Source organism: Melanotaenia boesemani, chromosome 2 (genome assembly GCF_017639745.1).
Source record: "Melanotaenia boesemani isolate fMelBoe1 chromosome 2, fMelBoe1.pri, whole genome shotgun sequence".
In the NCBI taxonomy this organism is placed as follows: Eukaryota; Metazoa; Chordata; class Actinopteri; order Atheriniformes; family Melanotaeniidae; genus Melanotaenia; species Melanotaenia boesemani.
In genome coordinates, this window is record NC_055683.1 from 14,234,478 (window position 1) to 14,259,164 (window position 24,687).

The window sequence follows — 24,687 nt, forward strand, 5'->3', positions numbered from 1 at the left end:
TAATATAATTAATAATAATAATGATATGGCTGTAATAGACTTAAAAAAAATTTTGTGCTGTTAACCAAAAGCGAAACATGCAAATAGAGAATTTGCGTTTTTCCTTGCCATTGTTGCTCCAAGGTGCATCTAATAATAGACTGTTTTGTATTGAGACGCATTGTTGTTGGTGCTAATTACATGAACATGTATTGAACCATTAGAAGCATCTTTGGCTGTTAAGGGGCAACATGAAGGTCAAGAATCTGGAAAATGTTTAACCTCAAATGTCTAATGTTTTGCCTTCTCAGCTGCCAGCCAGCAGCCTGACAATAGCTAGCAGGGTATACGCACGTTGAATGTTATTATTTACGTCCGGTAATCCCGCGCATGCGCACTGCGCTGGAGGGCAAAAAGCTCTGCTTTCGTGATGACCAAAACATTGTAGTGTACAAGTATATCGTCATTTTGACCAAATCTGTTCACATAATGAAAACTAAAGACTTAGGTATTACTAGTTTAGATCATATTTGTGCAGATGATCGCGAAAGGTACAGTGCAAGGCTAACTGTATTTAGCGAAAAGCTTACAGACCCATTTAAAATAGCTGACGATCTATGGGTTGACAGTCCTCAGAAATGACCGCCAGTTCAGTATGGCGATATCTACAACTACCTCATTAACACGCCAGGAATTTATACAGCAGAGGCGATGAAGGCATACAAGTCACTAGATGGCTATAACTTCTTTGTGTCTGGACATGTGGGGCAGATATTGTACCACAGCAATGAACGCATGAACGTAGTGTGTTTCTTAAAGTGTGCCGTAATGCCATCGCAGAAGATAACCGACAAGAAACGGAAGCATCAGGTGTGGATCTGCTTGGAAAAATTAAAAGGCCACGTAGTGTCTGCCCACTGCACATGCAAAGCTGAGTAAGAATTCATATCCAGTCGCATTCTCCTCATGGCTGTTATCCACTGCTTTCGGCGTTTTACATCCGCTGGAAACCTATTAAATTTGACATGACTGTCCTTCTTTCGTCTATTTGTGCAGCCTACAGCGCTACACGTGTTACCTATACTGATTTAATAATATTTCAGGGCGAGATTTAGATTTAGCGTAACTTGCTGTCAACTTCACGTCTTCTGACAGTGGAGGGCACCGGCTTTTTGCCCTCCAACTGGAAACTGGGTCAAAGAGCAAGTGGGCGTGACGTCACTCGTCAACGTGCCTATAGAAATTCAGAACAAACAAAAGAAATGAAAACATTTATTTGGATGGGCTAGAAATAAATGTAGGTTACAACCTGCCCCTTAAAATACCAACACAGGACAGGATTTGATTAATTCAAATCTGCACACTGCACTCAATGTTTTTTATTGTTCTATTCCTTCTTATTGTTTATTTGTATGTGTTGAAGGTCTGAAAGGCAGCTATAAATACAACCTATTATTTTATTATTATTATTCAAATCAAATCAAACTTCATTCATAAAGCACCTTTCATGCCACAGATAACACAAAGTGCTTTACATGATTAAAACGTTTATGCATATTAAAAACAAAACAAAGTGGAAATACATAATGATAGAAACACCCACCAAAATATTTCACACAGCCGCCCGCACATGCACACACACACCAAGCATCATCAACATCAATGTTCTCTGCAGCCCTGAGGCCCTCCGGCAGACTGTTCCACAGACGAGGGCTGTAACAATGGAAAGAGACCTCGCTGTATGTCTTGGTCCTCACCCTTGGAACAACTAAAAGGTCAGTACCAGAGGACCTCAGGGTCTGCGACGGTTCATGACTTAAAAGCTGGTCAGATAAATAAGAAGGCCCAAGACCATTAAGACATTTATAAACTACTAAAAGAACCTTAAAATCAATCCTTTCAGGATTGATTTCCTGTCCAGGTTTTGTGAAGATTAGCCTAATTGCAAAATGAAATACCAAAGCTGTTTGAAGTCATTTTGTGGCCTATTAATAACACTGAAATGGATTTATTACTGGAAGCATTACATGTATAGTAAGTCCCATCCGACAATAGAGTAGCAACCAATCAGAACCAAGTTCTGTCGTCAATGCAGGCGGGTCCACAAGCTGCAGTTCGTGAGCTCGAGCTGCCTGTGATGTTTTAAGGTTTGTGATATAGTCACATTTTCTGGTGCAGTCCAGCCGCAGTCTGAACTCAGACAAACTTTTTAACCAACATGCAGTGCTCCAGAATCACAGTCCCCACTATATCAGATGGGTTGCGTTGCATATAGCCGGCCTCACACTTCTTTTTTTGTCCTACACTTACTTGTCTAGTGTCTTTATATATTTAAGGACTCGCTGTGCATATTGATGCCAAGTTTTCAGCTCATAGCTCTTTGGGAATCATTTTGTTGGTGCAAAAAATACTCTTTTTTTTTTGTCATTTAATGGCATGTAAAGCTGGATTTATAGTTGCGCTGCGTTTGCATATGCTAGGGTAGGTGCAGCCTATGGCGGTTATGCAGCGTCTGCGTAATCACCGTAGGCTCGGGGTAGCTCCTCAGAGGCTCGACGTGCACCTCTTTCAGACCTGACGTGCACCCCTGCTACGCAGACAGTTACACAGACGCCATTGTTGTTTAAAAACAGAAAATACCTAGTGAACTGAAGTGAACCATTAAAAGAACTCCGACCTGGTGAGTTTATCGGCCGATACCACCCCTGTTGCCACCTTCACATTAGAAGGAGAAACTGCAAGATGACACCAAAACAGTAAACAGACTAAACTCACCAGTGTCAGCTATGCTGTAAACGACCACACGCAGATGCCATGCGAGCATAAATTCGCCTTTATGCAGACACCGCGCAAGTGTGCAAGTCCACCTTAAATATTAATAGGGAAGGCTAATAGATGTTTATGTTCTCTGTTACAGTAAACAAAAACCATTTTGTTTTTTATTACTTAACTTTACATTTTATAATTAAATATTCTGATTATATTATATCCTTATTAGCATTTTTCTCAGAAGTTATCTTTTATCTGTAGGTTTAATAATCATAAGCAGACTGTATGCTTCCAAACTCTGACAGAGGGAAAGGAAGTTTCTGTCCAGGTTAAAGGAAAGAGCGAAGATATCTAAGATTAAGAGCTACGCAGTAAAGAAGGGGAAGGTATTACAGGCTGAGATGTAAGATGAGAAATAAAAACATCACCAAAAATAAGAAGAAAATGTTATGAAGGAAATGATTTCTAGAGAACACTAGATGACCCACAGTTATTTAAACTTCATATTAATAGAAATATTTACTCCTTTAAGCAACATGACATCTTGCAGAGATCCAAGGCAAGCCATGTTTATGTCATGTATGAGTAGTTGTAACAAGAAGTTGTAAAACGAGTCTTGGTGATGTGTTCCTTTGTGGTCGTTCCATAACTCAGCATCTTACAGCCTTGAAATCTCACAGAAGGTGGACAGCCTAAAAGATGAATGAGCAACATCTACGGCAGGATTTGATTCACTACTACATCCCCCATCTCTGGGACCGATCCAAACTCAGATGTTGTGTAAATCCTGCACGCTTGTCCACCAGAGATTTCACCAGAAACTCAAACACATGCTTTTAAATCTGCAGCTATTAAGATGTTATCCTCTTGAATCTGTGTCCTCCTCAGTCACATACTTTACTGTAGACACCACACACTACTTTCATATCCTAGCAAGTCACAAAGAGGTGGTTAGAGCTGGACATGGGGAGTGGATAGTAATGGAATGATGGTGCAAGGATGATGGTAATGGACGAGGAAGATTAAAAAATGATTATGGCAGGAGGGTTGAGGAGGATGAGGTCTGTTCTGTTATGCAGATGATTATCCCTCTTTGCTTCGCTGTTGATTATGATGGCACTCACAGAAAGAGAGGAAACACACAAGCAGCACAAGTGTTTACAGTTCAGGTAATCTTTATTGCAGTATAATAGCCACGAACGAAAACAAGACTCCATTAATAAGGTCACAGCAGTCCAAAGAGACACCATTGTTTTTGATGTTTCTAATTAACATAGGCTTATGACACTTTATCATGATTCAGTAAGTGAATTGCATAAAATTAACTGAACAACAGCTTAGAAAATACTGACAAAGTGTTTTTGCAGATTTTATACATTTAAGAAGATTTGTGAGAAGATATTGGTGAAGGAGGCTTATTAACTTTTGACAAAAAATGTGTCACCTCCTGGTTGGATTAAATTAATAATAATCACACAGGGTTAGAAAACAATCATGGTTAAGACTAAAATACATTCTTTATACAATGCAACCCTGACCCTATTGGGTCACTGTTTTTACACTTCACTTGCAGTTGTTGTTAATCCAACCAGAGGGCAGACTTTTATTATTTATTTTTATTATAGTATCCATACAAGCCTTTGTCATGTTTTGGAAAGAACAAAATGACGTTGATGAAAGCAAAGTTATTCAGCAAATATCCCAATGCACTTCAAGGCACATCAAACCAATCGCTTGTAATCTAGATTGGTGGGTCAGAGGTAGACGAAGAAGAGACAGTGATTTTTAAACAACAGTACCGTCTCAGTAACAAAGCTACCAGCTATATGTCTCGTCACAACTTTCCTTTTCTGCTTGTATGCGGAAATTCCCTGTGCAGATGCTGAATTCTTTTCTTTAACTACTATTTATACTCCTCCAGTTACAACTTTCATCATATCCCGTCCATTGTTAATGGTGGAGGAGGGAAAGCAGAGCTAACAATGGCACCTGGCTGCTGTTTGTGCCTCATTATCCCCCTGTTCCAGCAATTCAGCCTCTGAGACATTAATAACAAAAGCTGCAGTTTCAGTTACAGCATGAAGGGTAGGCATGTAGGGCTACACTGCAACCATCTCTGTGCAGCAGGTAATAATAGATGTTTTTCTTATCTGTCTGTCTCTCTTTTAGGGCCCCTGGGCTGACAGAACAGACAGTCCACTGTTGAGAGCGACATCATGGCATAGGTGTGCTGCATTCCCCATGAAGCCTCAGCTCTGTGTCCCCCTTAAATCCAACACCGCTTCTGTAGACCAACAAACAGGCTATCACATGACCTTGGTACGGTGGCGAGACAACTCATTTCAATGCCTCATGTAACCACAATCAGGTCACACTGTCAAGGTTCCTGTTTTCTCTGCTTCAGTTTCTACTACAACAGCAAGTGTCAACCTTTAAGATAGTTATTAGCTTCTAAAATAAGCACACAGATGTATTAACACTTCTGTAAGACAGTTATAGCACGTTATAAAGGTAGGAGTCTATGCAGGTTTGCTGTATTTAAATTAATATACTAAATTATACAATAAATTGAATTATACTTTTTTCCACAAAAAATCTTAGTTTTTATGGAATTCATTTAAGTTTTTATTTTAAATCCATGGTGATCTCAAAGTCAATACAGATTTCGTACAAAGCTACTGACCTAAGCATTTCAGCACTAAGGAAATGCTTACTCCATAGTTTTGTATTTTTAACTTTATTTCTACAGCAGTAGGGAGGATGTGTCACATTGCAAAGGCTGAAGGAAAATGACATGACTTCTGTATAAAACCTCTGCTCATTGTCTATCTCCAGTTCGTGGGTCACGCTGCTTTTTTAAGTCACGTTGACCACTGAAGATGTGCTGCTTTGTGTTTCATTTTGTAGTAACATAAATATGGCACCATGAACAGAATTCTGAACGTGCAATAGGATAGCTAACACCCAGTGGAGTCTCATCACGTCTTTTACATAGCTTTATCATTATGTAATTAGCTAAGTGTTTAACATTATCTTCATACTTTTCTCCCAACACTAGTTTTTGATATAACAAACAGTAAGCTAGCCAAGCTAGGTTTGAGCTAGCACGTTGGAATTCTAACACATTTTTTTTCCCATATTTTCTTTAAAATGTGTAAAAGTTTCCAAAATGTAATGAGTACAGTCCAAGGGAAACTACTTAAAAGACTATATCACATGAAAAGTAAGCTGGAACATCCTAGCTTAACTAGCCCACACTTTCTTTAACATGTCGAGACCTTAAAAGCTCTCTGGCCTTCTGAAAAGATGTTGTCAGTGCCCATGTAGCTCATAGTGTAGACTTAACAAATTCCAGTTTTCTCACGATGGGCCATTATAGTTATTATACACCAAGTGCTAACTCTGCAAGCAAAAATAATCCCTGTGAGGTTCGCTAAAGATTTCCTTGGAAGATCAAAATCAAAAGTCCATGCACTGCTAGCCGGGGTTTCATTTTAGTAAGGGAATGTTATCTATGAGGCATTCAAACTTATCTGAACATTAAAGGACACCTTTTAGCCAACTCTGAGGATTCAGTTCAGTTTAATGCAGCTTTGTTTATATGGCACTTTTACAGAAACAGTCCAATTTAGTACAAGTTATCATAGTCTAATTATAATTCAATTAAAACAAATCCATTACATGAGCCACACTAGTCCAATTTATAACAACTGTGGTCATAGAAACCAATCAATCAAAAATAATAGTCTAGCTAAGAAAACCAACAGATTAGGTCTGTGAGCAACCGAGAATCCACTCATTTTGACATTTCTACAGAAAAACCGTTGTTCTATTGAGTGATTTACATATGAACACACAGAGCCTGTATGTCTCATGAGCTTCCCAAAAAATGCCTGATATTACTTTACATGGGCGGTAAGGAAGTGAACATTACTCATGGGATTATTCCCTGAAAACCTAATTTACATCTCATTTGGACATCAAAAAGCCCTGCTGATGTCCTGCTGAAAAAACTGTAGTGGAACACAAGGGTGGACCTGATAAATATCTTATAAATAACTAGAGTCTCCTTTGTTTGCTGGAGATTTTTTAAAAGAAGTTAAAAAAAAAAACTAATTTCGTCACAATACCTGCAGGTAACTTTGCAGCTGTTGATATAAATGTATGTGACTACAATCTATTCAAAACAGTTACTAAAATTTGCACTGACGTCGCTCAGGTTCATTGTTTTTTTCTTTATTTATATTTTTCTATATACATTTTTCAAATATTGTATAGTAGATTTTATATAGGTAGATATTTTAAGTATTTCTTATTCTTTTATATTGTGAGTTTTACATCCCTAAAACGTCCATATGGAGAAATTTTGGAGTAAAGTTGTTTTGAATTGAAGTTGATTGTAGTCCGCTTAGTTTTTGTTGTGCCACAAAGTTTTTTGGTGAAGAAAAATTCTAAATGGTGATCCCGGGTCAAAGCATGGGGACATGGAGACACCTTATGGAATTATCACATTGAAAACACAAGACAAAATTAATTATGACCAAAATTTGAGAATAACAGAGTACATGTTGGTGGGTGTCAATTTAAATTATTCTGATGCCAATCTTACCAAACAATTGTTACCAGTGATTATTTTCGTGATTAAAATTAGCTATTGAATTTTAAAAACATAAATAAATTTGAAAAAATTACAATGAACCAGTGTTTTGAATGGTTCTTTGAAAGGAGCGGCTTCTCAAGATCCAGTTCCCTTCAAAGAGCCATAAATCCCATCTCTAATTCAGGCAAAGACCAGACCATCCGTCTGCAATAATGTGCTCTGGAGATGTAAAAAAAAAAGTAGTTATTCAGCCACAATTACAGCAGATATGTTTGGCACAGACTAAAAACAACTGCCATGGAGAAAAAAACCTCAAAACAACTGAGAAAGCATGGCGATGGAAGTGTGATGGTTTGGGATTTCTTTGCTACCTCCAGAACTGAAAAGCTTGTACTGATTCTACAAATATATTGTTTTTATTCTTATTATTAATATTATAAATAAAATCTGTCTAAAAGCTACCACAGAAGAAATAACAGTTCAAGAAAGCCAGCAGCAAAAACGGAAGAAAAAGACACAACAAATATATATAAAAAACAACAGAACATTCACTCTAAAACTCAAAAGGCAGCATGGGGGCACATTCTGCCAATGAATGGCTCAAACAGAAGAAGGGCCCAGCTCCGGTCCTCAAGGACCACAATCCTGCAGGTTTTTGATGTGTCCCTGCTCCAAAACCACCTGACTCAAATTGATGACACATTGTGCAAGAAATAGGCTGTTGGATCTATTTCATTTGAGTCAGGTGTTTTGAAGCAAGAAACGTTGGAAAATCTGCAGGACAGTGGCCCTTGTGGACCGACTTTGGGCACCCCTGGGTTAAAGAATGGCAGCGTTGCCTTGGCTAGAATCAGTTTTAAACAGTTATTGTATCAAAAAACTATGTGCAATGAAAAGTTTTCAAAATGTCAGCAAACATATGTATAAGACTGGTGGACAAATTGTGCACAAAGGCAACAAGAAATATTCTCTGCAGAATATTTCAGCATAATATTATATCTAGTGATGCTTTTGTTTTAATTAAATATTTTAAAAATTTGGTTTCCCTTCAGCTGTGCTCAAGTATTCCACCTTTACTTTTAAAACAGGTTTACGAAATATGTATAAAATAAAACAATTTCCACTGGTCTGAATTAATATGACTATTAACCCAAGGGCCACTTTATTAGGTACACCTGTTCAACTACTTGTTAACACAAATATCTTGTCAACCAATCATATGGCAGCAGCTCAGCACGTTTAGTCATGTAGACATGGTGAAGATGACTTGCTGAAGTTCAAACTGAGCATCAGAACGAGGAAAAAAGAGGATTTAAGTGACTTTAAACGTGGCATGGTTGTTGGTCTGAGTATTTCAGAAACAGCTGATCTACTGGGATTTTCACACACAGCCATCTCTAGTTTGCAAAGAATGATCTGAAGAAGAGAAAATATCCAGTAAGCAGCAATTGTCTGGACCAGAGGACAGAGGAGAATGGCCAGAGTGGAAAGGAAGTCTAATAACCACTGGTTTCAACCAAGATATGCAGAATAGCATCTCTGAACACACAACAAGTCCAACCTTCAAGCAGACCACCCTGGGTGCCTCCTGTCAGCTAAGAACAGGAAACTGAGGTTACAAAATGTTGGAAAATTGGAAAAAATTGGAAAATGGAGGCTGAAAAAAACATTGCCTGGTTTGGTGAGTCTACATTTCAGCTGCAACATTCGGTGGGGTAGGGTCAGAATGGAAACAACATGAAAGCATCCTGCCTTGGAGGAATGGTTCAGGCTGCTGGAGGTGTTTTGGTGTGGGGGATATTTTGGGCCCCTCAGCATCAATTAATCATCATTTAAACAGGATAATGCATCAGGTGACAAAGCTTCAATAATTCTAAACTGCTTTCTTGAATGATTTCACTGGACTTCAACGGCCTCCACAGACACAAGATCGCAATCCAGTAGAGCAGCTTTGGGATGTGGTGGAACGGGAGATTCTCATCATGGACGCAGCCAACAAATCTGTCATGTCAATCTGGAGCAAAACCTCTGAGGAAGGTTTCCAACACCTTGTTGAATCTATATATGAAACAAGAATGAAGACAGTTCTGAAGGAAAAAGGGGTCAAACCTGGTTTTACCAAGGTGGATCTAATGAAACAACCTATGAGTTTACAGTAAGATGTTGAAACCAATAAAAATAAATCATTTTAACTCCCTAAGGGCAATACTGGCAAAAAATATTTAGGGCTGCATCACAACGATCCATGTAAAATGCAGTTTTACTTATAATATAAAATATAAAATAATTTAAATGTTGGATTATGCAGCTTTACAACACTATTTAATTTTCCAGGGCAGGCACTTTATAATCCTTGCAAAATGGTTTTCATTATACATTTTCTCATGATTTATTAGTTTATTACCAAAGGCTCTAAATCAGAACAACAGTTTTATTCATTTTACAGCCTCATTTTTGTTCTTCCTTTATTTCCTTTTAGTGTCAACCACAGGCCAAAAACCCTACTGTAAGCTATTTCCCAGCCAACGGTGAGCCTTGGTGCCCTCTGACATTACAAAACAGCGTCAATGCTGACTTCAAATTACTCCTAAATGTCTCCTTTTTCTATTGAGTTTCTTTTTACAAGTGATCATGACAGATTTTTCAGTTACAGATAGAACGGAAGACTTTTCTTTCCTTAGCAACACATTCATAAATGGTCCAGTGTCTCATCCCTTTAAACTTGGAAACAAGAGCATAATATAACTAAACACAAGTAACCAGCATAACCAGCAGCTAGTGAGTATTTATGGTTAACCAGTCTCCTTTTTTTGGCTCGGCGTCGGTGATAAGTAATCCTCTGAGAGGCTGCTGGGTGCGGCAGCTGGTGTTTGGGCTGGTCAGCTGAGTGGAAATGGATGTGCTGAATGAAACCATCGAGCTGAAATACTGCGAGCTGTGGAGATTTTTTAGATTTCCTTTTACGATATCAGCATTCCTCCATGGAATCAATCTGGACCTAACAAGCAATCTCAGGGTCAGACGCACCCATCTGTTTAGCAGAAGAACACCACAAAGATGTCTCATAACTGCACTGAAGTTGTAATGCAGCAGTCATAAGCTTGTCTCCTGGGGTGTCTGTGAGACAGACAGATTTGTGCATACACAGAGTAATCCTGGATTCAGGCAGGAGGCGCTGGGTGGTATATATGAGCATGAGCCTGTGTGGGTGACTGAGGGCATTAATACTTCCCTCCTGGGAGGTCAAAGACAGAGAGAAGTCCACAGTCTCCTAATCCTATTATCCATAGCAATGGTCACTGGAGACACGCAATGTTATGGGTGTGATGCAAACACATCACTGTGTATTAAAACACATGTGAGACCATCAACAGGCCGGGGGCTGTCTGCACTCTCTTTGAGGGATCAATAAAAAAGTCATTTGGAGCCTCTGCTCTTCAACACTGAGAGGAGCAGCAGCAACTCCTCTGACGTGCCTCTTACGGATAATGACTCCAGGAAACCGACAGAAATAAAGAATTCATGAGAGAGTATGGCTTTCTCAAAGTGTGCATTATGTTATCGAATCAGCACAGAGGCCACATCCTCAGCAGAAAGCTTGATTTGCATTCCTTCCAGCCATCAGAAGGGGAGGTTGGCAAATAGATAAACAAGCTGTAAATCGATGAATTCAGGAGTGCCAAGAAGACAGAGTTGGCAGGGAAGCAACAGACGTCCAGCTACATGTTAAACTGACAGTTTGGCTCTATGCATCCAGGGATAATGGGTTTTTAACAGATGAGGTCATTTTATTTATTTTCCTTAACAAGACCTTCAGTAAGATGAGACTGGACCTCATTACAGTGTTGATGACGTATTGAGTAGGAACTAAAAAGAAAAAAAGCACGATAAAGTCAGTATAGTAATCATACGGATGTGCTGTAGTACACTGACAGGTTCAGCTTATCATCATTACCAGCGTGGCCCTTTGATCCCAATCAGCTGTCGCTCTCTGCCGCTGCCTCTCTGCAAACCTGCAGGGATGATGATTGAGCTCCCGTCATTGTTGCTGAATTCATCCCTCCGGACAGAAACTGCTCAACCTGATTCAGTCAGGTGGCTGGAGAAGTTTAAAACGATCATCAGCGCAGCAGGGTGGGAGAATTTTACAGCTACCTGTGCTGCAAATGACTCACAGTCTTTTGTGTGCAGCACAAGGATGGACAGTGTACCAGCCGGTTTGAAAGTGGAACATTTTGTTGTCTGTAACCCTGGTGAGAACATTTTTGCTCCTTCAAATCTGTAAAGAAAACCGTGCATAAAGTGGGGCGCTGCTTTCAAAACAGATCAAAAACTGATGAAAGATGGCACATGTTGCTCATTTGAGTTCATACAGTAGATAAGTGTGACACCAAACTGCTGCACTTCCACTTTAAATGCACCACCCTTCACTACAGGCCGCAGTGTAAGGCTTCCTCTCCTCACTTTTTAAAAGCTATATGTCTTTTTATCTTCATGAATAAAGACACATGAAAAAACAAATACTCTTTAGCAGTATTACTACTTCTGCTTTAAGAAGACGGGTGTTTTTTCAAGCCTTACAGCCACTAAAACACTGATTAAACTCCCCTGATGAAAAATGCTGACATAGTGGAAATACAGGAAAATCGGAACTGGCAGTATCAGTTGAAGTAAACACAATATACCACTTAAAAGGAACATACATGGAAAAAATACCCATTTTTTCTGTGTTTGGGAGCATACATGAAGTCAGTATGCTATCAAAAGCTTTGATAAGGCTCAGTCTTGGCATTTTGTCTGGAACCCCCAAGATTTAAAAATATATCATTCACTGAGCTTTAGAGGAAAAATATTCAGTGTTTTCATATTCATCTCAACTCCACTTCAACTTTAAATCATGCTGCTTTCACTTTACTTCAGGAATATGGAGCTCTAAGTCTTTCTTCTTGCTTTTCACTTTGCTATTAACAGCAAATTCTTATAAGAACATCAACATCTCACCCAACTTTGAAAATAAATTAGCTATTAAGGCTTTGTGAGTATTTTGGTTAATGTTTTTTTGTTGTTTTTTCCATCAGCAATCTTTAATCTTTTCCTGCTAGAAATTTGAATTTTGGTTTCACTTTTTTTTGTTGAAAGCATCATCGTGATTATAAATACAAACTTTGGTTTAACCTGGGTTTGGCCTGGTTTTATCTGCCATTAAATCGGCTTTGTTCATGAAGTGGTGGTCGACCTCGCTCATTGTCGAGCAGAGCGTGTGGGCGAACGTGTTCTTGGTTGGTGGAAAAAAATGCCATACGCTTGTGCTGCTTTTTGTTATTCTGTTTGTCCAAGTCGTGAAACTGATCGAAGTTACTTCGGGGTTTAGGAAGTCATATAAATGGGGTGAGCCAAGGATTTTACCAAAAGACGTTAAAAAAGTGACTTGCAAACTTTTTGTTGGGATCAAAATAATCTCAGTTGCCAGCGTTTCATCAGTCTTACGAAGAATCAAACAGCCGTCACAGTTTATATGCTATGTAGATACCAAAATGCATACTTAACGGGAGCAAAACCAAAGCAGGATTTTTCATGAAGGGTCGTAATCCCGCTGCTTTTAGTTATAGACTTCTTAACTTTTCCATGTTTTTATCTACTATGCCGTAGAAACTCATCTGGAGCACCAAATAGTTCAAAAAGTTGGGGAACTTAACTGAGGGGTATTTGTTTAATTCAAGGCTTACAATTTTGTTGGATGACACAGAAGGGTTTATGCTACCACATAGCTCTGCATTTTTTAAGGTATCTACTGCGTGCATTTGCATCTAAACTGTGTAAATACTCGGATAACGTTTTGCTCAAGGTTAGCCATTTTGGTTTGTTTGACTACCACTTCTTTATCTAAATGAACGTAAGCCTGTAAAAGTCACACAACTGAAGCTCAGCCATAAGCAACAGTTCTTATTATTAGCCACTAAAAACTGTTTTTAAAATACTATGGTATGGGGCTAAAGTGGAGCAAATGGTTTATTGAGCAGAAATATGACTTCATTTTTTAGCCATACAGTGGTCAAACTGTGGACAAGGGAAATGTCCTGTTTCTACCAATGGGTCTGGTGTTACACCAAAATCTGGGGCCCACCACTGCTAAATTGTTAGTGCCACGCCTTCAAAATGCTGTCAATTTAATCGTTTCACGTGGACAATGTCAAAATTTGTTAACTGAGCCGGCATTGCCACCTCCAGAAGCACAGCAATGATAGGCTACTCTGTTGTCAGACATCTGCTCTGCGCATGAACACAGTTAGTTGCGGAGTCTGTTGAGAGAAAAAGTAGGTGCTGATAAGTTGCTTTAGATTTTACAAGTTAAATAGATATTCCAATGCAGCATTTCCAAAAGGGGCATGCTTGTAAAACCAGCGGATGTGCATGAAAATTGAGTATGTGCACGGTTAACACCAGGCGCGTGTATGTGATACGAATGAGTAAACTAGTAGTGAAAACACACACCGTGGGGGGACATTTCTGCACTGCGAGGGAATAACACAGAGAATCTGCATCGTGAGGGCCTATCAGTCTGCCGTGTACACACACGTGGACCAATGACCTCGCAGCGGTGACCAGCGAGCGCTCAAATCTGTCACTGTACACTAAACAGTCCTCACTCGCTCGAGTTTTGACACTTCGGAAGTGGAGACTTTGGATGACGTGTACTATCCTCTGATTGGTCGGTTTCCGGCCGACAACAGCGCTAATGTCAGAAAAAACTTCTCTTAAGTGTTGTAAACACGTAAATAAACAACGCTGACGGTATGTGTAAAGGCTGATTCTACTGAATTCTTGGGAATCTAGACCACATTAGACCAGCTCCTATGAAGTCAAGTGCCACAACTTGGCACTTGACTTCACAAGTAAAGTACCAATGACATTTTACTTTACTACTTTTACTTTACTACTTGCAATAGTGTACATGCAGAGAAATAGATAGATAGATAGATAGATAGATAGATAGATAGATAGATAGATAGATAGATAGATAGATAGATAGATAGTAAAACATACATTTGGTTTTAAACAACAAAAAATCCACATTATATTTAGTGTCAACCTTAAGTCGATCAGACTGGAACCTGAAAAAAGTAGGGCAGGTCGGATCAGATATTCTGCCACCTGTCACATTTTTGCCTGTGGAAACGCAAAATAAAAAAAGGGTACCAGCCTGTTCGGTAACAACCTGCTGGTAGAAACAGGGCTTTTACAAACACAGTTTAGTGTGTTTTAGTCTGAGCTCGGTTTGCTGTGCATGCTAGTATCAGCTGTGAGACTGCGCACTGCATGATTTGTCAAACTCTACAAGCTTTGGGGGTCTCTGAGTGTCATTTTCCCCCATTTGCTTGATAGATTAAAACTGCGGTACAAGGATGGATATTAGAGATGTGTTGCTCAATGCACGTCCTAAAACAAGCTGCAGTGAAAAGAGCTATAATTTTATGGTTTTAAAGGGAGGCGCTGTATTACTGTATATTTCTAGTATTTTGATCTAAACATCTCAAATGCTTATCATTTCATAAATGACTTTTCTACGTTGAAACTACAACTTTTCCTGCCTCTATGAACAACAGTTGGAACAGTACAGGACTTCATGGCTCACCAAAGCCCACATCAGCTGTTAGTGCTGATCCTCACACCCACATAGACGTTGCAGCTTTCCAAGAAACACCAGAGTCAACGAAGAATTAGGTTGTCCTTCAAAACAATTGATTCAGTCGTGTTGTATAACAGATGGAGTGTGACTAAGCTAAGAAACAGGAAATATGAGTCGTTTGTGGTTGTAATTATTCACCATCACACAAAAATCCCAACTTTTTTATTTGTGTGGTTCAAGTCTCAGAATTTTCTATTTATAAAAACAAACTGAGCTTGCACTCTGCAGCAGTGTAGCCTAACATGGGTTTCCCATCCACAGAAAAGCTGCCCTGGCTTCTGGCTCAGCCCTTACTCCTTTAATTTTTAACATTTCTTCCTCCTCTCCATCCTGCCATCTGACACCAGAGAGGCTCTGACACCACAACGCTCCTCGTGACCACCACCCCCTAACTCCACCTGAGAGCAAATACTGTGGCTCGGATGGGAAACAGCGTGATTAAATTTGGCAAATCTAATTTGTAGCCAGACTGTAGTGACAGTAGCAAATGTGGTTATTTTTAATCCGTCAAATGCGGTTCTGTTTGCAGCAGCAACGCGGAGAACACATTAAATACTGAAAACTCGGCATCTTTGTAATGAAATTTCCTCATTTAAGGATGTTTTTCAGTGTATGTTGGTCAGATTATGTTAATTAAGATGACTGTACTGGTTTGAGCTTTCATGATTGATTCTCTGAGAGGTTTATTGGGCTAAAAAAAAATCTATAAAATCTTCAAATATGTCAGTATTTGAAAAAGAGGTTAAGTTTACATGTGTGTTTCTGTTACACCTTCTCAACATATAGCGGACAGTGATGGGAAAGTTGGGAAACTCACTTGTAGCTCGTTGTGGTTGGCCATCATGTCCACCAGCTTTTAGATGACTTCTAGCTCCAGTTATAGCCGTCGGATCATTGTGGAAAATCCAGCTAAATTCCTCCAGAGGTTGAATATAAACAGTCCTGCGTTTAATCTTTGTATAACTATAATGTTAAAAAATACAATAAACAGTCCCAGTGAATGTGGATGTTCCGAGTTTCACGCAGGTAAATCATGAAAGCCTTCAACCAGGAGACACCGCAGAGGAGCAAGTAAGCGGAGGGGAGAGGACGCCGTCACCTCCCGGCTGCTGGATGTCAACTCTTGGACTGCGGTTTGCATCACGCAGAGTGGGGTGTCCTGTGATGGGAGCGCCGCTGAGGGGGTTTTGCCCTCATCGTCGTCTGGCTTGACAGGACTCTCGGGGAAGGTGTAGCCGAAACCCGCCGGGCTTTTCACCATAAGTGTCTGCTCTGGCCGCTGGAGGAGAAAACTGAGGCCATCTTCCCCGCGGCGGTGCAGTCCTGCTCGGCTCTGCGGTGAGCTGAGAGCCGGTGTGTGAGTGATGCTGTCAGAGAGGGAGGACGTGAAGTCCTGCAGAGAGGACAAATGCCACTTCCGGGTTAGGTCTTCAGCATAAAATGACAATGAAATAATTTAGGTTCAGATGTGGTCACAGACCAACAGCTGCAGAATACCCCCACCCCCTCTTTTTAAAAATCTTTTACTCGTAGTAACTCATAGTTTTATGAATAATTAATTTATTAAATTTAAATCACTTCAGCGAGGAAAACGTATTGATAAATTCATTTATACACTGAGTTGATCTAATTTCTGAGAGAACACTGGAAGATTTGGAAAGCCTCCAGTGATTGCCCCCCACCCCCGAAAAAAGAAGAATAAAAAGATATAGAATGATGCATTAAATGACATCTTTGTTTTGTGATTTGGAAGAAAAAAAAACTAGAATGTCATGCATCCTTTGTTTTGTTTTTCCTCTGGGGGGAAAAGTAGGTAAAAGACCGTAGAATTAGCCAGGCATCACAACCCATCTGTTTTAATATCAAACAAAAAAGTGGGGGGAAAGACCTTACCACAAAGCCATACATACTAAAATAGATTTGTTTATTTTGTTTTGTTTTGTATCAGGGGGATGATTATAGCACAAAGCCATGCATCATAATTTAGTTGTATGTGGAAAAAGACTTAAAATAGACAATTCTTACTTTTATTGTGGCTTATATTCTATAACAAATACTTGCTACGATTTAAACTGACGATGATAATGATGATGATGACCCTTGTTTATCGTCGTGTAGGATCTTTTCTTGTGAAACCTCCAGTCTGCCGGTGTTCTGAGTCCTCTTTCCTCTTCCAGCTTGATCCACATGGTAAAAACCAGAAGCGAGCGCCTCCTGCTGCAACCTGTTGATACTGATTATTATACTAAGATGCTGCTTTGAATTTTATACTGTGGACTAAAAATTGGGGGTGGGGGTCTTTTAAAAACACTTTTTAAATCTTTTATTATTATAATCATTGCTATTTTAAATTGTTATTTATATATATATATTTTTTTTTTAAAAAAAGGATGAGACCTGTTTTAAAGCAAGTGTTTGCATATCCATGTGTAAGAGTTCACCTTCTTTATTGTGGTGTTTTTCTATAGGCTATCTAATGTGCTAAATGTTTCCAGTGACAGATCTGGGGCCTCATTTATCAAGCTGGCGTAAGAACAAAAACCAGCGTACGCCAAATAGTCAACTTAAGGGATTTATAAAAACCAAACTTGGCGGGAAAATGCTCCTACTTCCACGGAAACTCTGACCATGGCGTACGCACAAACTCTGGGAAAACGGGAAACTGCCACACCGACTATACAGAATAAAAACAAAGAAACACGAGGTGGACAGTCTGCCAACATGCACCGGTCAGTAAAAGAAAATGCGAGAAGTAAGCTTTGGTCCTTCATTCCAGCAGAGCAGGACGCAGACTGGCTGGAGGTAGAAGTGATGCAATGCTAATGAAACACACAAGAGGTGGATTTTCTTTTGTTTATTTATTCTTACACAATGATTTTTTTTTAATTGTTGTCTTAATTTCTGTCCAGATGGTCTTTATTTCCCGCAACTCCATGGCCACATTGTTAATAGCGGAGATTGTGTCCCTCTCACCTGCAGGACTTCCTCTGAGTGTAAATATTGTTTAACACTAAACAAACTTTGGTACCAGTTTCAGATGTATATGTACATATTTAAAGAATTAAAACAAATGACTTAATTACTAGCATCAGTACTATCCTTTAGCACACGATTTTCACCAAACTGATTCACTCCTGTGGGATTTGAACTTTTGGCTCCACATGGGAGACGGATGCGCTGCCAACAGAGACACCCAGCCGCATTACTGTGGAGTCATGCTGTTATGATTAATAGTAAGCTAATAACACTAGTGACACAGTTCCACAGCTTCCAGAAGAGTACTTCTCTCTCAGACTGCATGTTTACTTGTGGTTGGCTCCGTCTGCGTAAAACAGAACAGCTTCTTTGGAGGCACCAGATTTGAACCAGCTAAGCACTGGTTCTAGCACCAGCACCAAGACCCACTTTGGGTTCAGGAAGCAGACGCAGATTAGTTATAGGCTTGGGCTGCTGGGGGATGTCCCACAGTGCACCGAGAGCCTCTCTGTTTAATATTCTCTTACTCTCCATGTGGAAACATTATTGTTGACCTTAACTTAGGGTTCTACTTTGTCATTCTCAGCAGATATCGTTGGTGTAGAAGAATCTATTGTCCTTGTTGTCTTCTACACTCGCAACCAGTCAAAGCACACGGTCACTCGTCCTGACCCTGCTTTGGCTTGAGGTTTTTCCTCCCCACTGTCACCACATTTGCTCAAGATGGAGGACTAAATCAACAAGCAGAATCAGTGCAATACATTGCCCTGGTTAAGTTAATTATTATGAATTGCCCTTATAAGACCTCTAATGTAATAAATTGGACCAATGGGTGTTATTGATTAAGGACCCATTATCCTTCCCATGGCCTGTTTTCCATCCTACCATCAGGGAAGAGGAAGGAGCCTCTGAACCTAATCCAAATGGATGTTTCATACTTCTCCCCCTTACATAAACGCTCTCAGTATCTTAAATATGTTTCACTTTAAAAGGGACATTTTAACAAAATGTGCTGCATTTTATACATTTTACACTGTTACAGTATTATGGTATCTAATTTATTAGTATTATTTTTGTTTTATAATTTTTTATCAGATTTTATGCTTTTACTGCGTATTTAATTGTTTGTGGTTCTGAACACGCTGGGGAAACGATATTCTGTTGTTTCATGTTAATGCACGTAGTGCAAAAGAAACAACAATAATGAAATCTTGACTCTTGATTTAACAGGATTATGACTGAATCACAGTGAATTGGATTGAATGTAAATATAAAGTGGCTTGCAACAAAATTTACCTATTTGCACTTTTATTCACACAATATGTAAAAAAAAAACAAAAACAAAAAAACAAAAGACAAGAAAAAAAAATTGATGTTGCAAAGCATTTTTTTTATTATCAAGTAAATAATAAAAACACAAATAAACATAAAACTTCAGTTTACATTTAAATGAAGGTGGATCATATAACTCCAGTCCTCAGATTTTTACACTGGTTTCCTGTTAGTCAAATAATTGACTTCAAAATCCTGCTATTAGTTTATAAGCACTGAATGGTCCATTATGAACCAACCAGATCGCTCAAGTCATAGCAGTAACCTTTATTTATAACCAGGTGAGTCAGTTGAGAACCGGTTCTCATTTAGAGTGATGTCATCAGGGTCAGGACTACTTTCTGTTCCCAGAGTCAGAACTAAACACGGAGGCAGTGTTTAGCTTTATGCTCCTCACGTGTGGAACAAACTCCCACAAAACTGCTGAAACTTTCCAGGTCCCAAGTAAAAAAAATCATCATTGGAGCATGATGCTGCCACCTCCGTGCCTCACAATGGGAATGGTACTCCTGAGTTGTGAGTCCGTTTTTTTTTTTTTTGCCAGACAGAATGTTTTCCTGGATGGTTAAAAAAATCCCTTTTTGGTAATATCTGACCAGAGGAGCTTCTCCACTGTCCACCTCATTCTCACACAAACCTTTAAATGTGCTTTCTTGTTTCTTAACCCATAACAGCCCGACGTGACATATGTTACATACAGTTTCTGAGACATTTTGCTTCAATTATGATGTAAACTTTGTTCAAAATCCTGTTGAACACAATCTAATACTCGTCTTCTGTCCCCTAATAGATATCCAAAAGCAGAAAACCACATATAATAATAATATTTTTAATGTATCACATGGTAATAAATGGTAGATATCCCTCCCAAAAAAAGTTTTTTTTTTTTACATTTTGTTAAATGGCCAAATAAAAACCTCATATTAAAAAGTTTTACTTTTCTTACCATTTTTTCATGGGTCAGGCCTTAATGAGTTAATCTGTAAACAGTATTTGTAGTGTGTGGAGTGTACAGCTGATGGTGGACCTATGGACAGATCCAGGAGTCTCTGCTGTGGAGCTTCCAGCCGCTCTAATGTCCTCTTTACCCTGTCTGAGGTTTGGTGGACAGTCCTCTCTGGGTGGGTTTGCTGTCATGCCGTTTTCTTTTTGTTTTGCGATTATGGATTTAATGGTACGTTATAGGATTTTAAGTTTTGTTTTTTTAATATGCAACCCAACCCTGATTTGTTCTTTACCACAGTTTGTCCCTGACCTCCTCATGATATTGTCATGTATTGGGTATGTGGTGTTAGACACAGTACATGTGACACTTGTACTGCACACAGGTGGACCTTATTCTGCTACTTAAAGTTTACCATAAACATTAATACACAATTACACACTCTAGATTTCAAACAATTTTATTTAATACTTGAAGCAGCACTGAAGCACCAGCACAAACTTTCTGCCATACAAAAAGACTGAGAAACACAGAACCATTAATATGACTGTCTCACTGCATACTAAGCATAATATATCAAATTTCATAGCAAAGATATGAAAAAAGTGTAAAGGAGCTTGAGGCACTGCAGACTGTAGGTGCACATACAGGTATACTCTTATATTTGCATGCAATAAAGTTGTGTCAAGATAAACCAATAAAATCTCTAATATCAAATATAGCAGCATACATCAGCTGGGATTTATACCTTAGACATAAACATAATCATACAGGTCATGCATAGTCCAATGTCACTATAAATACTTTGGAAAACTAGCTTCTGTTCTCAAATGTTATTTTTATATAATTAATTTTGAATTCCCATAACTGTTCAACCTCATATAAAAGTGCATTTGTCTAATCAGAGGTTGTAGTAATAATGTTTATTTGATGATTGAAAACAGATCTAAAGGGGAAAGATTTTGTGATGTCTCACTCCTGCAGCCAACAGGTGGCAGTGCTGCCCCTTTATTTTCATGATTTCAGACTGCCATCTTCTACCTTATGCAGACACAAAGAAAAACAGAAGTGCCTTTTCCCCCCTTTTAATTTACAACAGATACAGTAACATAAGATAAAATATAAAGTTCTAACCTGATAATTCTTGGCACAAATACCAAAGTTTGGGATAATATTGCACAAATCAATGTAACACAACAGGTGAAAACATATAAAAATTCATTTTAGTACGATAAGATTTATATAAAGTAATATATCAAGTGTGGGCTGAGGCCTTGTACTTAACTACCATCCTTCTACCTCCCTCCACCCTCCCAACCTGACAAACCCCGTCCGCGTGCCCATCCAGGCTGGTCCATTGTCTCATCTCAACATCCGCCTTTCTCTCTCATCGTGACTTCATCTGTAACCTCGGAGACTCCCTGAATACAGGCCGACCCAGGAAATGAGGCTACAATCCCGGAATGCGAGAATGAAGACGAACCCCCCGCCACCACCACCACCGCCCACAAAGCCTTTTCTTACAGCTGAACAAGGAGGTCCTTCTCCTCTTCATTCCCTTCCTCCTCCATGACTGACAGTTCTATTAAGTCTATAAAAACCTGGTTGTCTGGGGAAGTCACAGTAACACAAAATACTCACCACAGACTTGTAGTTGGAAGGACTGAGGATGGGCCTGACACAGTTATCCACCCCCCCACGACACAAACATTTCACCAAGATTTAAGACATAAACAACATAAATAAATGAATCCATTAACACTGAAACTTACCTTCAGAGATACATCAGCCCACAAAATAAATAAAGGACATGAGTGCAATTTGTCAGAGCTTAATGATCCCTCCTTAATGAGGGCGACCACTTTGGTCTCAGTTTCTTGTGATACAAAGGAGACGGTCCAACACGAGTAAGAGTCTCTAAAGCAGTTTCAGTGCGTTTCAGAGGAAGACAGTCGAGGAGTGCTAAAACTGAAACATGCTGTGATGAGAGGTCGAGGTTAGAGTAATCAGTTAACAGGGTGTCTGCGGGGGATTCGTCATAAAGGAATCCTAAACTCTGTAGTGGTGAGTCATTTTTATCATTAGTATCCCTGTAAAGTTACATTTACAGTAGATTTATTGCATATTGATAACAGATTGTCATTTGGGGAACTAATCAGTGTTTTGGTGCATTATTAAAAAAAAAAAAAGTCCAAATGTTTTCTTCAGTGTTGGGTCTCCACCTCCACTACAGTCCAGTCTCCAGCTGGAGAGCTGCTCCTGCTGTCTGGGGAGTAGCTGCTGACCGAGGTGACTGTAGCAGCAGGAGGGCTGAACTGTGGAGGCAGGTTGGGCCACATGCTGCTCTCCAAGGGGCTAAGAGTGCCCCCAGTCCCCACTGGGAGGAGGAGGAGGGGAGGGCAGCCTCCATCACCAGACAGAATCAAGGTCTGGTTGATGAGTTGCTGGACCATGTCCACCTTCTTGTTCCATTCCAGGTCCCGGGGCGGCATAGGGCGCAGCCGCTTCGGGAAATCCTGCGCATTCCCGTTCTGCTCTCCGTTGGCATCGTCCTCCTCGTCGCTGGTTTCCATGGCTTCATAGATGGTGCAGAGGCCGGAAGACGGGGACAGCATCACGCCGGTCGGGCTCCTCCTGAGCTGCTGCTGCTGCTGGATTTGTTTCTGCTGCATGCGGTACTGGTGCTCCAGCTCCAGCTGCCACTGCAGGACCTGCCTGCGGTGGCGGTGTTCCTGCTGCTGCTGGTGCAGCTGCAGCTGGAGGAGCTCTCTGCGCTGCTTCTCCAGCTGCTTCTGCTGCTCCAACCTGAGCCGTTCTTCCTCCAGCCACTGCCTCTTCTGCCTCTCCTGCTCCTGACGGTGCTGCATCTCTTTTAACTTTTCTTGATGCTGCTCCAACTTCCTTAACTGTTCTCCACCAACGTCAGCGCTGGTCAACAGCGGAGGTGGTGTAACCTTTGTAAAATGCTCTGCCAAAGCCGGATCAATGGGTCTCCTGTTGCCCGGAACTAATGCCAAGTAGTGGCCGTTTGCTATGGGAAACGTGTTGTGGTTCTGGTTCCAGTTGTCTTCCTGCGAGTGTGTTTGAAGCTTGTGATCTTCATCCTCTTCGGTGCTCTTCTCGTCTCCTGTGAGACAGTGAGGATCACTTGGAGCATCCATAAAAGATGCATGCAAACAGAACGGGTGAAGCAAACAGGGGCCAATGAGGAGATAATCTGACGGGGAGGTGTAACGCAAACAGAAAAGGGTTTCCAAAAAAAAAAAAAAAAAAGGCAACACAAGCCTCACAAAGAAACATCAGAGCAAGGGCACCATGTGTGAAGCATCTCTCTAGAGCAGCAGAACTGCTTTGATCATATAAACTGAACATGACCAACATGCAACACAGCAGTCATATGTACAGTTAACAGTACAGCAACATACAGAAAGAAGACAAACACAAGGGATTAAACTGACAAAGGTCACAAATCATTTGTTTGGTTTTAAGATGTAAAAATAGAATTTTGTGCTTCATTTGTTAAATGTACAATCACAAAGCCATTAAAAGTAAAGGTAAATTTAAATGTGTCCTAAAGCCTGAACAGAAGCTTGTTTAGCCTCACAAACATAAATGAATGTTTGTGAGAATTTGATACAGAGGTTGAAAGTGCGACCCTGTCAGGGTTTCATTGAGCAGGAACAGGCATGTCAGAGGAAGGGATCATGAAAATGTCTGGACTTCTTGAGTTTTGACATCTGGATGAAATCCTGCAAACTTGGCAGAGATGATGGTCTCTCTTCTGTGTGGATGGCAGCCTGTCAGATTGGAGTGTGGTTTCTAAAGTCTCTAAGAACAGAATGGGAGGCAGAACCTTTGGATATCAGGTCTCTCTTTTATGAAACCAGCCCCCAGACTGGATTTGGGAGGTGGACACCCTTTGCTACCTTTGATTTGACCCTTTACAGCTGATGTATGTAACACATACCGTTTCTGAGACCCTTTGCTTCATCTTATGGTAAAACACCTGTCAGATACTTGTCTTCTGCCCCTTAGTGGATACCTTTTGCCTCTTGCTCTACAAGAATTCTGATAAATCAAACAGTAATAAAGCACACATTAAGGAAATTATTAGGGTCACATAAAGACTTGATTCAAAATTTTTTTTTATCCACTATATCCTGGGTTAGGCATCGGGGGTCATGATTAGCCATAAAATTGTGGTTGATAAATCTTATTTAGGGGTGGTTTCACCATCCCCTTTAGTGCTGCTGCTATAGGCCACAATGCACTGACCACCACAATTAATTATTTTTATGAATAGGCCTACACGAACAGTTATTAAACTGGACAAATGCAGATCTGTTTTAATTGGTTCACAATCACTGATGGCTGGAAGGTACCTGCAGCTGGTTAAATTAA

General features: G+C 39.9%; 1 protein-coding gene and 1 long non-coding RNA gene across 2 annotated transcripts in view; one reads left to right on the forward strand and one right to left on the reverse strand.

The window, feature by feature from the left end:
* pkn1b (protein kinase N1b) overlaps window positions 1-16,393 on the reverse strand; it is a 60,340-nt gene extending 43,947 nt beyond the window's left edge. The window contains exon 1 of the mRNA XM_041976831.1: window positions 15,853-16,393. Within this exon, the coding sequence (XP_041832765.1) occupies window positions 15,853-15,879 (27 nt within the window). The 5' untranslated portion in view covers window positions 15,880-16,393. The remainder of the gene's footprint in view (window positions 1-15,852) is intronic.
* Window positions 2,599-21,774, forward strand: LOC121634356. Its single transcript, XR_006009220.1, has 3 exons — window positions 2,599-2,735; window positions 11,060-11,061; window positions 21,764-21,774. It is a non-coding gene; the product is annotated as an uncharacterized LOC121634356 (long non-coding RNA).
* Window positions 21,775-24,687: the final 2,913 nt, after the last annotated feature.